Raw genomic sequence first — 12,617 nt, 5'->3', positions numbered from 1 at the left:
AGTCCGTTTAAATCGATTATTACATTACAACACAGTCGTATGGCATCTAGTACCCAATTGTTTGTATGATTTAATCAATCAATATATGAGGAGAGAATTTGCACATTGGTTGATGTCTATGTAATTTATTGAATCATATTTGGGAAAAACAATTTACACATAGGTCAATGTCTATACAATAATTCAATCAATATATGAGGATACGTACGTTAACACATAATATACATCACATTTAGAAAATACAAATTGCTTAAAGAAATGACAAACAGTTCAGATTATACAATATTCTTTAACACTCATTACACAATAACTCATAAAACAGTTAAAGATGCTCTCTTACTCCCAAGTAAGATTTACCACAATTAATACAATTGTTTTCATATACCAAAAAGGAAGACTAAATATTGAAAACAATGGTTCTTATGAAAAATACCGAGTTTAATTTGAAAGAAATGTGCAGAAAAAACGGTATTTCAGCCTTATATGAGACAATAGAAGATAAGAGAAAATATTTTAGCAGTCACCAATCATTTAATATTTTTGCGTTTTAGTTATTAAATACACGGTTACAATCTTGTTATCAGTAATTAACATTTTCCATAAATGCATTATTTAGTAAGTAGTTAAAGGTTTATCAGTCAAAAATTATGTTTGTTATACATGTGTATATGTCGATTTTGAATAAGAGTGCCACTTTAAGCTTAATACGTTTTAACGTTATAAACTGTTCATTTGATTAAAGATTTACCCATTTACGCACACTTCGTTCTCGTGTGGTATGGTGATAATTAAAGAAGTCCAACTTCAACACAAATTATTTATTTAATGTCTTGTGTGGTAAGAAGACAACATATGGGTATATTTCATCCACAAATTATCACACAACTTCAAAGTTTTCCGTCAAACCTTTCGACATGGATTTAGTTGAGAAATATAAGTGAAACTATGTGCATTCAATCATATAGAATTTATAAGCAAATATTTATGCATTACAATTGTTCTTACACACTACAATTCGTTTACACAGGATATATAGATTTCACTCATATTAATTGGAAGACTTGATAATAAACTATACTAAGATGAATACTTTCACATAATTTTTCAGTTCCAGTCTTTTTAATGTACTGCAGGTGACAAACAGCATCTTCTTCAGTGAACAGTAAGCCACACTGTATGGACGCTCAATCCCCTTCCCCTTCCCCAGCAGTTGGGTTATCACGCTGGTGAGCGTGTCCAGTAACAGGATGTTGTTACTGTACCTCCCACATATGAGCAGCTGGTTGTCTCCTACAGCTGTCAGACCCTGTGGTGATGTCAGTGTCGGGTCCTGGTAGGACTGGAGCACCTCTAGTGAGATGCTCAGTTTGGTTATGGTGTTGGTGCCCGAGTCAGATACATATATGGCCGGAGTTGGACTCTCTCTGGTCACTGTCAGATACAAGGGAAGCTGAAACAAAGGTTTTCCACTGCTGTTTTTGTCCACACTCTTCTTCACCTTTCCCTTCATGTCAATCAACACAACCTTAGCTGGGGAGGTGAAGGACACTATCAAGCTGTCATCACAAAAATCTATTCCATGACACTGACCACCTACTTTAACAATATCCTGTAGTGTGATATTTCCCTGAGCAGATACGAACTGTATCTTCCTCTCCATGGGCAGAGTGACGGCTGCCCTGTCCCCGGGCAGGACACATGCCCCACGGCTCACTTGACAGTTTCACTTGCGACACCACCTTGTTGTTATTGGTTTCCACCAGCTTCAATGAGTAATTATAGCGATCTACCAGTAGGAGTTTGTCCACGGAAAGAAAGGCCACACTGGTCAGGAAGCAGTCACTGCCATCACCTGATGTCTTCATTGAAATGTCAGGCTGTCTGCTGAACTTGGCCCGGCTTAGGTCTGCACTGCCTTTGAAGTGGGCTGAAAGTAAACATCATCATAAATAAACAATAATAAAAAAGCGTTTTGTTTCATCATGACATTCAATAATAATAATAATAATAATAATAATAATAATAATAATAATAATACTTTACCGCAACGATATACAAAATGACGTAACTAGTTTCCATTTTATTTTTATAAAAAAATATGAAGGTATGCGATAATCATTTAAAGCACACTTGTCAGCCATATAGATAAGGGTACAAATCAATCATTTTACTGAAAAAGATCGATAACATTTCATTATTTTGGGTGAGAGTTAGCCCTCCAAAATTCATTTAAACGAAACCTTCGTACAAAAGCGCAATGGTCGATACACATTAAGGTTGTGCAGTGTAAAATCGTTTTTGGAATGAGGTCTGTAGACCATTAAATTGTATATAAAGGAATTTAGTTAGTACATGTATTTGTTTTAACTTTTAAAACTACTGATGGACCCAACCTTAAGAAACGGTTTATATAATTATATGAATCATCATTGCTGTTACAGTTTCGGTATAAAATGATTAGGGTAAATATAAGGTAATACAAAGCAAACGTCCTTGCATCAGAAAATAATTGGGTTATAAGTGTTGCGTTTGGTCTAGGTGGTTGTATTAGAATGAAGCGAATTTTGAAGATTTGAAATTAAAGAGGCGCAAGGCGATTGAAATTAATATCAACGAGAATCGAATACGACATTCCGAAAACGCAATATTAACAACCCGTTTATTATATATATATTTGACTTGCTAAATCACTTAAAAGACACATGTTTTCATGATAAATGTCATTTTAATTACGCACTACTTTGTGTTATGACGTCATTTTAACTTTGTCACAATTTACAATGACACGATTATGATATGACGCCAGCTGAGTAGAATGCGGCCGTTTGGCACTGAATTGGAATACGGTCTATCGTATTGTAAGGTATGTATATAGCGCCTGGAAACTCACACATTATAGTATATATATAATTCAAAATATGTGCCTTATGTTTATTTGGATCGAACATTCCAAGTTGAGAACAGTTCTGTCTTAATTTAGGACATATTAACATGACGTATTGATTGAACGTGGTCGATTCACAAATATACGGTTTACAGTCATTTCGTACCCTAGTCATTTCAAGCTCAAAACAAATAGATAATGATAACAAAAAGAGACAAGGGTAAATGACTGTGCTATTATGATAATGTATGCGATGAATTGAATTTACGTTGTTCACTATATCTGGCAAACTGAAATGACTGTTCCGAAATGATCTTATGATACGATACGGTAAGTTTATTGCGTAAAATATTATACAATGTTCATAGCATATAACATACAATATAATGAATGGAGAAAGTACAGAAATACAATATTCTGGAGCAATTTAACATGAATGATATAACATCCTATAGTTGTTAGAGTCTGGTTATAAAACTAGAAATGTAGCTAAATTTGTTAGTATAATTACATTAAATAGCAGCAATTCAGGTATAAAGGAAACACGTGCCTAGTTATGTAAAACCTCCCTTAGCTGGTTAGCAAAGTATATATATTTTGCTTATCTATATGTGTTATGCATGTGTTACAACTTAACATGGATTCAAATTTATTTAACGTTGGCCATAGAAAAAAAATAAGGCCTTAACAATTTGTTTCTTAATTCCCTTTATCTTGGGCACACAAGTAGAAAGTGAAATTCAGATTCTACCAGATTCATATCACATGATATACATATTTTTTCATTTACGGGTGTGCCATTGTTTTTTTTAAATATTAAACTTGTTGCACATAATAATAATGCTTGGTAGAGTGCGCTAAGTATCAATATGTGCAACTTGTTTAACACTTTCAATTAACATTTATATCTTATCCTCTATTTAGCATTGTCATAATATGGACCCGAAACTGCATGATGGATTACTGGCACAAATTGCAATTGGTTCGAGTTCTTGGATCAAATTCAGTTATTGTTGCTAAAAGTACATGAAATGTATAAGGTCAATAAATCCAGTTAGAATTGACATGTCTACACTGCTAAAAAGCCCGGAAATAAGCATGTGTACTATGACCTTTAAATGTCAGATGTGACCATGATCATTGAGGTATGGACCCGGATCAAGGTCACTGCACATCGTCTCAATGAGGACAACATTTGTACCAAGTAATATGGTAATCCATCAATGCATAAGTAAGTTATAGCGCGGACACGAGCACGTGTACTCTGACCTTTAAATGTCTCGTGTGACCTTGACCTTTGAGGTATGGACCCGGGTCAAGGTCACTGCACATCGTCTCAATGAGGACATCATTTGTACCAAGTAATATGGTAATCCATCAATGCATAAGTAAGTTATAGCGCGGACACGAGCATGTGTACTCTGACCTTTAAATGTCTCGTGTGACCTTGACCTTTGAGGTATGAACCAAGGTCAAGGACACTGCACATCGTCTCAATGAGGACATCATTTGTACCAAGTAATATGGTAATCCATCAATGCATAAGTAAGTTATAGCGCGGACACGAGCACGTGTACTCTGACCTTTAAATGTCTCGTGTGACCTTGACCTTTGAGATATGGACCCGGGTCAAGGTCACTGCACATCGTCTCAATGAGGACATCATTTGTACCAAGTAATATGGTAATCCATCAATGCATAAGTAAGTTATAGCGCGGACACGAGCATGTGTACTCTGACCTTTAAATGTCTCGTGTGACCTTGACCTTTGAGGTATGAACCAAGGTCAAGGTCACTGCACATCGTCTCAATGAGGACATCATTTGTACCAAGTAATATGGTAATCCATCAATGCATAAGTAAGTTATAGCGCGGACACGAGCCTGAATAGTCTGACCTTTAAATGCCTCGTGTGACCTTAACCTTTGAGGTATGGACCCGGTTCAAGGTCACTGCACATCGTCTCAATGAGGACAACATTTGTACCAAGTAATATGGTAATCCATCCATGCATAAGTAAGTTATAGCCAGGACACGAAATGTAACAGCCAGACGGACGGACAGACGGACAGACGGACGGACGGACGAACAGACAGAGACTGACAGACGGACGAAGTGCATTCCTATAATCCCCTCCCCACTCCGTGGCGAGGGATTAAAAATAAAGTCAGATATAGATTTCCCTTTCTGAATACCAAATTGATATCTTGTGAGCTTTTTATTCACAACGGACTAATTTGTTAATCTATTAAGGAGTATTTGTGAGTAAATTTTGGCTATGATGTTTATTAGAGTTAAGAAATATGCGAATATATAATGTTTTAGGAAAGGTAATATAATATTGTACTTATTAGACATACTTAAATTGCCGTTAATTCCTATTACTCAAGACGTGTGGAATCTTTCAATGATTGTAATACCTTTCTGGAGTCAAGTCAAGTCAAGTTTTGACTGGAATTGCAATCAAGTGCTACAATTAACATGGTTTGTCTCAAACTGACAAAATTACCTTATTCTTTGATTATAACATGTTTTTCATTAACCAGTATCAGTAATAGTACCTCATTCGTCCAGCAACATGGTCAACAACCGTCAAAATGGTAGAAAGAAATAAGTGTAGATCGAGGAATTATATATAGGAATTTCATGATGAATGTAAGTATGAATTAATAGATCTCTAGCGTTATTTTGGCTTGGAGTTACTTTCATTCGTATACGACGATTTTTTTACTAATTTTGGATCGAACTAAAACAACAAAGTCATATAAGATTCTTATATATGTTACTTTAATAAGTCTATATTCTCTTAAGTATTGTAATTCATAACTTAAAAAATAAATAAATATGTTACGAAATGACCAAAATGGTCGGGTACGAAAATAATATCTAAAGGTTACGAAATGACCAAAAATCGGATGGTACGGAAACACTAGGGAACGAAATAAATTGCTCCAAAATATACAAAGGCATCAACTATTATGTAACAACTGTTATCCAAGAATGATTGATAGTGAATATCATTGTAATTGCTATGCGCAAAATATTCAGAATTAAGAACCAAATATATAAGTATATATTACATCTTGTGGCCAACAAAGCAAAAACATGTCAATTTATTATCCGAAAGTTCGAGAAAAACTAATTAACTTGTTAAAGTTTATGTACAATGCAAACTTGTTGTTTCCCTTTGTTATCCTTAATATTGTTGTGCTCTTCTGTTAAAACCATTTCTTGCCTTAATGCATGTCTTTGCATATGTTGTAATTGCTATGAACATGTATATATGTTTAATGCAATAAACAATGTTGAGTTGAGTTGTTGAGAATTTGTCGAAGTATTCATTTTTTTTTCTTTTCTAACCACTCGTTAACATATTTTTTAACGTAACGTCAACGTGCCTAGTGAGCTTGAGCGACGTCTACAGACTTTTGAAAACTGCATCATCAACTGCATTACTTAAGGAAATGTCAAATTATTCAGTGGTTGTACACAAACCTTTTTGTGATACACCTTGCATGTGTTTTTGTTTTTGCTGCATCGTCACGGGTTGCCGTGGCTGCTGCTCATTCTGTTGTTGTCGTTCTTGATGCCCTAACGCCGAAGTTGATTCGCCTGAAATTATGGTGGAAATAAATTAAGTATATATACCTAAACAATAAAGTAAATATCAATAAAAAATATATGCCTTAAGTTTATTTGGATCTCAATATTATTTGCAGAATATTATTTGTCAAAGTATTTTATTCTTTAACTTTTGTTTAGCACTTGGTGTACTTTACAAAATAATTGTTAACGTTAGCTTGAGCGACTTCGGCAGGCTTTTGAACAGACTAATTAACTGCATTACTTAGGAAATGTCAAATTAGTCAGTGGTTGTACGCAAACCTTTTTGTGATACAGCTTTCATGTGTTTTTTATGTTGTTGCATCGTCTCCTGTTGCCATTGTTCCTGCGTCGTCTGCTGTTGTCGTTGTTGGTCCACTAACGCCGAAGTTGATTCGCCATCTTCCAACCCTCCTATTGCTTTTTCAGAAGCTATTAACTGCTCAGTTGCGGGGTCCCTGTGAAACTTGTATCTGGGAACTTCACTTCTCCTCCTCACCTGTTGCAGAGCTGTCTGGAGACCTGTCAGCTCTTTTATAGCTCGTTTTCCTACTATTAATAGCTGGTTGCTGATGTCGTCCTGTGCTTGTAGCTCCGACTTTAGTTTCTCAATGGATGATTTCATGTTTGTGCATTTTGATTTCAGTTCATCAAGCAGTGTCTTGGATGTCCGTTTCTTCTGATCAATTTCTGCCAAGAGTTCGTTTTCCCTCTTATCCAGGTACTGGTTAATTTCAGTCCTGAATTTGCGAAGCTCATTTATATTTGTAAGGCTTTCTTCTTCTACTGATTTCATAATCGCCTGTATGTTGTGTGAAAGTTTGCCGATGTCACTGGACATCTGGACAAGTCCTGTTTTAAGGTTGTTGTATTCTGCTCCCTGCTTGTATTGTTTTGCCACTTGCGAAATTTTCTCTACCTTACATGAGCGATGCTCTTTATTCTCAATCAAACAGTCTCCACACAAAAGTGCATCATGGCACGAACAGTAATATTTAATAAACTCTTTAGCATGAAGCTGACATGTTTCTGTAAACTTTTCATCTTCACTTTCTTCATGGAATGAGGAAGGCATACTGTCCTTGTCCTGGAGGGCGTGGCTTTTGGTTATTTTCTGGTTTCGGTGAACTCGGGCACAGTTAGAACACAGGAACTCCTTACAGACGGGACAGAAGGCCTCGGGGAGGATTTTCTTGCCGTCCTCCGCGCATGGCTGGCAGTAGGTGACGTCAGGAGCCGATCCAGATGCAATTTGTGCCATTCGTCCGGGAACTGCATCCATTTTTCTGAGTGCCTTAAATGTTTATTAATATAAGAACCATGACGTTTATTAATACGGAAAAGAAATTTATTCCATAACTTTCACTTATCTCTCTATTTCTTTCTCTCTCTCTATATATATATATATATACATATCTCTCTCTCTCTCTCTCTCTCTCTATCCATCCCCATCCCCTCTCCGCCCCTCTCCCCTCTTTTTTCTCCCTCTCCCTCGCTCTCTTCCTCTCTCTTTCTCTCTTCTCCTCCCCCTTTCTCTCTCTCTCATCTGTTTCTGTCTCGCTCCCCATCCCATTTCATCCTATCTCTCTCTCCATCTGTTTCTCTCTCTGAAACGCCCCCCCCCTCTCTATCCCGTTCCTCTCTTTCTATTTATCTATCTGTGTCCCTCTCCCTATTCCCCCTCTCTCTCTCTTTCTCTCTCTCTCTTTCCCTCTCCTATCCACCTCTCTCAAGACCTCACTGTACTGCCACCCAACCCACTTTCTCCCTTTCTCTCTCTCTTTCTCTATTTCTATCTGTGTCCCTATCCATATCCCCTCTCCGTCCCTCATCCCCTATTTCTTCTCTGTCTCTATTTATCTCTCTGTGCCCCTCTCCCCATTCTCTCTCTGCCCAAACCCCCTCTCTCTCACCCTTTCTCTCTCTATCTCTCTCTCTCTCTCTCTCAAATATAAAACGATTTTCAATTGTTATGCTTCATTATGTTCAACTTATTTGACTTACCAAAAAAAGACTCAGAGTTGTGTACCAATAAAACAGTTTAAGCCTTTATAAAGGGATCTTTAGTTTATAGCTACGTGGCCACAATTTCCCAAAAGGTCTAATATATCGCTAATATGTTTCATACGTTTACGGTTTCATAGCTGCATGGTCGATCTGTATTGATTTAAGTTTGGTAGGTCAAAGGTCGAGGTCAAATGTCCTTTTGTAAGAATATACAAATATTGGTTGGATTGTTGGGTGGTCGTACGATACGGTAGGCTATATATAGTTCTCCTCATTCACTTTATTACAAAGTATCTATATGTTTTTTGTTAAACAATAAACTTGAAGTGAATTTAACAGGGAAATCCAGTCACCGTTTTGTATAATTCTGATAAATACGATTGATTTACTACTGAGTATATATCTACTTACCTAATATGGAGAAAACTGTTTTCTGTTTCGACCAATTCCCGTTTTTTCGACAGATTCTGTTCGGTGTGGACAGGCTGCCAAATCAATTTTGTCTGAAAGACAGAACACAGGTCATGAATAGACCAGCCTTTTGAAATCGAAACTAACAACTTCCTGTTTTCCTATAATTTCATGATTGGCTTGAAAGGGAACTGATCGTTTAAGCTAAGTAATGTTGTTCTTTGCTTTACTTCCCTTTTATAAATGACAGTTTAGCACATTCATGATGGCAGGGGCCATATACCTAGGACATTGTTCTACATATTTACCCGATGGCTGCAGTCATAAACACAGATGATAGTTCCGGATATTGACCGAATGGCAGAGGCTCAATGTGTTTATTGAGACGGAGTGCCGGTGCGCGTACGTGTGTGTGTGGGCGGGCGGGGGGGGGGGGGGTATAGCTTGTGTTCGTACGTGTGTGTTGGGTGGGAGAGAAGGTACGTGTGAACGTGCGCGGAGATGGAGTGCGTATGCGCATACGTGTATGTTTGGGAAAATAGTGCGTTGTGTTTGTGGAGATGGAGTGCATGTGTGCGTACGTGTGCGCGGAGATGGAGTGCGTACGCGCGTACGTGTATGTGTGGAAACAGAGTGATTTGTGTGTGTGTGTGTGGAGATGTGTGCAGTTCATGTGTGCGTATGTTTGTGTGTAGAGATGGAGTGCATGTCTGTGTACGTGTTTGTGTGTGCAGATGGGGCGCTTGTGCGCGTATGTTTGTGTATGTGTTTGTGGAAATGGAGTGCATGTGGAAATAGAGTGCATGTACGCCTACATGTATATGTGGAGATGGGGTGCATGCGTGCGTACGTGTGTGTGGAAACGGAGTCCGTGTCCGAGTACGTGTGTGTGTGTGTGTGTGTGTGTGTGTGTGTGTGCGTGTGTGTGTGTGTGTGTGTGTGTGTGTGGAAATGGAGTGCGTGTCCGTGTGTGCGTGTGTGTGTGTGTGTGTGTGTGTGCGTGCGTGCGTGCGTGCGTGTGTGTGGAAATAGAGTGCGTTGTGTGTGTGTGGAAATGGAGTGAATGTGCGCCTACAAGTATATGTGGAAATGGAATGCATGTGTGCGAACGTGTGTGTGGAAACGGAGTGCGTGTCCGAGTACGTGTGCGTATGTGTGTGTAGGTGTAGTGTTTGGCACGTACGCGTGTTGGGGTCAAGGGTTCGGGGAGAGGGAGTGCGTGTGTGCGAACGGGTGTTTGGGGAGTGTGTGTGTGTGTGTGTGTGTGCGTGTGCGTGTGCGTGTGCGTGTGTGTGTGTGTGTGTGGAGGGGGGGTCTCAAGGAGCGGGGATGCCGGGGGTGATGGATTTTGGCGAGAGGTTTTATAATGCAAACTTTTTTTCTTTGCTTATCGTTTAAAATATTGTGCGCGAAGGGATGTTGGTGGCTGGGGCTACTATACTATTCTTTGTATGCGAGGGGTAGGGGTTGTTATGGGCAAGACGTTTGTAAAGAAGGAGCAATTCAAAGGGTTCAAAAGCTACAGATAATTACGGGAATCAGTTCCATTACTGCGCGATGGGGGGGGGGGGCGGGGGATGCGCTCTGGCTCATACTTCATTCTATATGAGGGCGTATGTCGTGCGTGGGTTGGGGTGGGTGTTGAGTGTAAAGAAAGCTTGAGGGGGAGAGGCTATAAAATGCATCAAATGATACAGTTAACTACTGTACACCACTTTTGTTTTCCCCAATAGTTCGTGAGGGTGTTGATAAAGCTGATGTTTACAAAAGCCAGAGGAGGAGGGTTGTGGCTATATTAAATGGTTAAAATGATACAACGAGTTATCGTATTTTTTTTTCATTTTTATCATTTTACTAGCCAGTTACGTATATTACATTGTGTTTATTCTTTGTCTAAAGCATTTAACACAAATTGTAATATTGTTGTTAAACGTGATCAAAATAAATAAACTATTTTATTGTGTATAGTGGATTAGTTGTGTTTTAGAGTTGTGTTTTGGTATTATGCGGAAGCTGATGTATGGTCAGTTTGAAAAAAATGTCCCTTTAATTGGTCATTTTTTATCTGTGGATATATATTGATGAAGGTAAAGACCTGACTGTGTGATGTAAGAAACGGAAGTTCTACACTGTCCTTAATTTGTATGCAGGTGAAAAAATGACGAACAGTCACATTTAACAATGGTCACAATAAATAATAATACGTAGTGTATATAGATTTATGGAAAATTATTATTTAAAGCATTATGAAAGCGTTTTCAGGAAAATCAGCTGTAGCGATTTGAGATTTGTTTTAAGTCACCCACCCTTCTAGCCCACACCTCGTAGCCAAAACCCTCACCCTCACACATGACATACCCTCCAACGCCACAGAACGAGCCCACGCCTCACCCACACCTTCGCGCAATAATGTATACGATATGGAAGATTATTTTCTATGCTTTTGAATCATCTAAACTATCCCCTTCTTCCCCGGCGTCTTCCCCACAACAATCCCCATAACTCTCACATAAATTATAGTATAGAATAGTAGCCCCAGCCACAACTATCCACGCCCGCCCCCCTTACACAAAGCATACTCACCTCACACAGAGTAAAGTATGGGCCCCATCCTCCAATACCTTTACATTTTTAAATGAAGCATCTAAAAGTAGTATTTGATACTTCTTCATAGTCTCCCCCCCTCCATCCTCTGACTTTCCCACCCCTCTCCAACAACCCACAACAACGACATACAACCCACGAAAACACAATGCAGTATTAAACCACGTCGAATACTCTATTTTATGTACTTATGAAAATAAAAGGGGTTTCCGAGTTTAAGCCCCAAAACTCCTCCGACTTCCCCACCCCTCTCCAACCACCCACAACCACGAATACAACCACGAAAACACAATGCAGTATTAAACTCCGGCGTTCAAACCACATCGAATAGTCTCTTGTATAAACTTCAATAAAAATACGGGTTTTCCTGGATTTCCGGGATTTTCTTGTTTTCGGTAACTCCACCGACTAATTGTGTTCGTTTTCGAGGGAGCAGGGCCGCGCGTTATAATTTGTGCCCCAAGTTATTACTTCATACAAAGGCCAGGATTCCTTGTAAGCTTTTTTGTTACGGCAAACACGTGGCAACATGGAAATATAAACATGTCGGAATAAAATGAAAGTTTTTCTGAACGCCAATTAGTGTACGTGTCAGAAAAAATAAGTTATTTAATACTTACTTTTGGTGACTGTGGAACGAAAGTCCTTTCCGATAGTTACTCGAATATCTTAAGTACACAACTCATTACTTTCACATGTGGTTTTATGATTTAAATAGTTGCAGTTTGGATAGTCAACGAATTTCTGGCGTCTTCAAAAACGAAAGTAGTAACTTCCTTGATAAGAAATAAGGGAGGTAATCATGGTTAGTGCTAAAACCCGGTATCCGGTACCCGGGTTATGTTGATACCGGGCTACGTGATCAATAAAATCAGATGATATATCCCGTTATATCATGGTCCGCTATTTATTGCCGATTGATGTAATGATTATTCGATAACAGAATGTTTTTTAAAGTTATATGGTAAAGTTTTAGCACCTCCGTTAATCTTAATGAATCCTATGATACATCTAAGTGTATATTTCCCTTATGATTGTTCTATAGAAAAGTGTATTATTCGGTCAGGCCATATTTAATGTTAAGCATCATTGGATAGGGAGGTTTTCA

General features: G+C 38.4%; 1 protein-coding gene across 1 annotated transcript; it reads right to left on the bottom strand.

Moving 5' to 3' along the window:
• Positions 1–1,596: 1,596 nt before the first annotated feature.
• Positions 1,597–12,280, bottom strand: LOC128218020 (transcription intermediary factor 1-alpha-like). The gene is made up of 5 exons (XM_052925527.1): positions 12,130–12,280; positions 8,906–8,997; positions 6,770–7,781; positions 6,380–6,496; positions 1,597–1,927 (listed from the first exon to the last, which is right to left on the bottom strand). The coding sequence occupies exons 3-5, from the start codon at positions 7,767–7,769 to the stop codon at positions 1,599–1,601; spliced, it is 1,446 nt and encodes a 481-aa protein (XP_052781487.1). The 5' UTR covers positions 7,770–7,781; positions 8,906–8,997; positions 12,130–12,280; the 3' UTR covers positions 1,597–1,598.
• Positions 12,281–12,617: the final 337 nt, after the last annotated feature.

The sequence above is a fragment of the Mya arenaria genome, chromosome 14 (assembly GCF_026914265.1).
Source record: "Mya arenaria isolate MELC-2E11 chromosome 14, ASM2691426v1".
Classification (NCBI taxonomy): Eukaryota; Metazoa; Mollusca; class Bivalvia; order Myida; family Myidae; genus Mya; species Mya arenaria.
The sequence above is the reverse complement of the archived record's forward strand: the minus strand, read 5'-3'. Positions and strand labels throughout refer to the sequence as shown.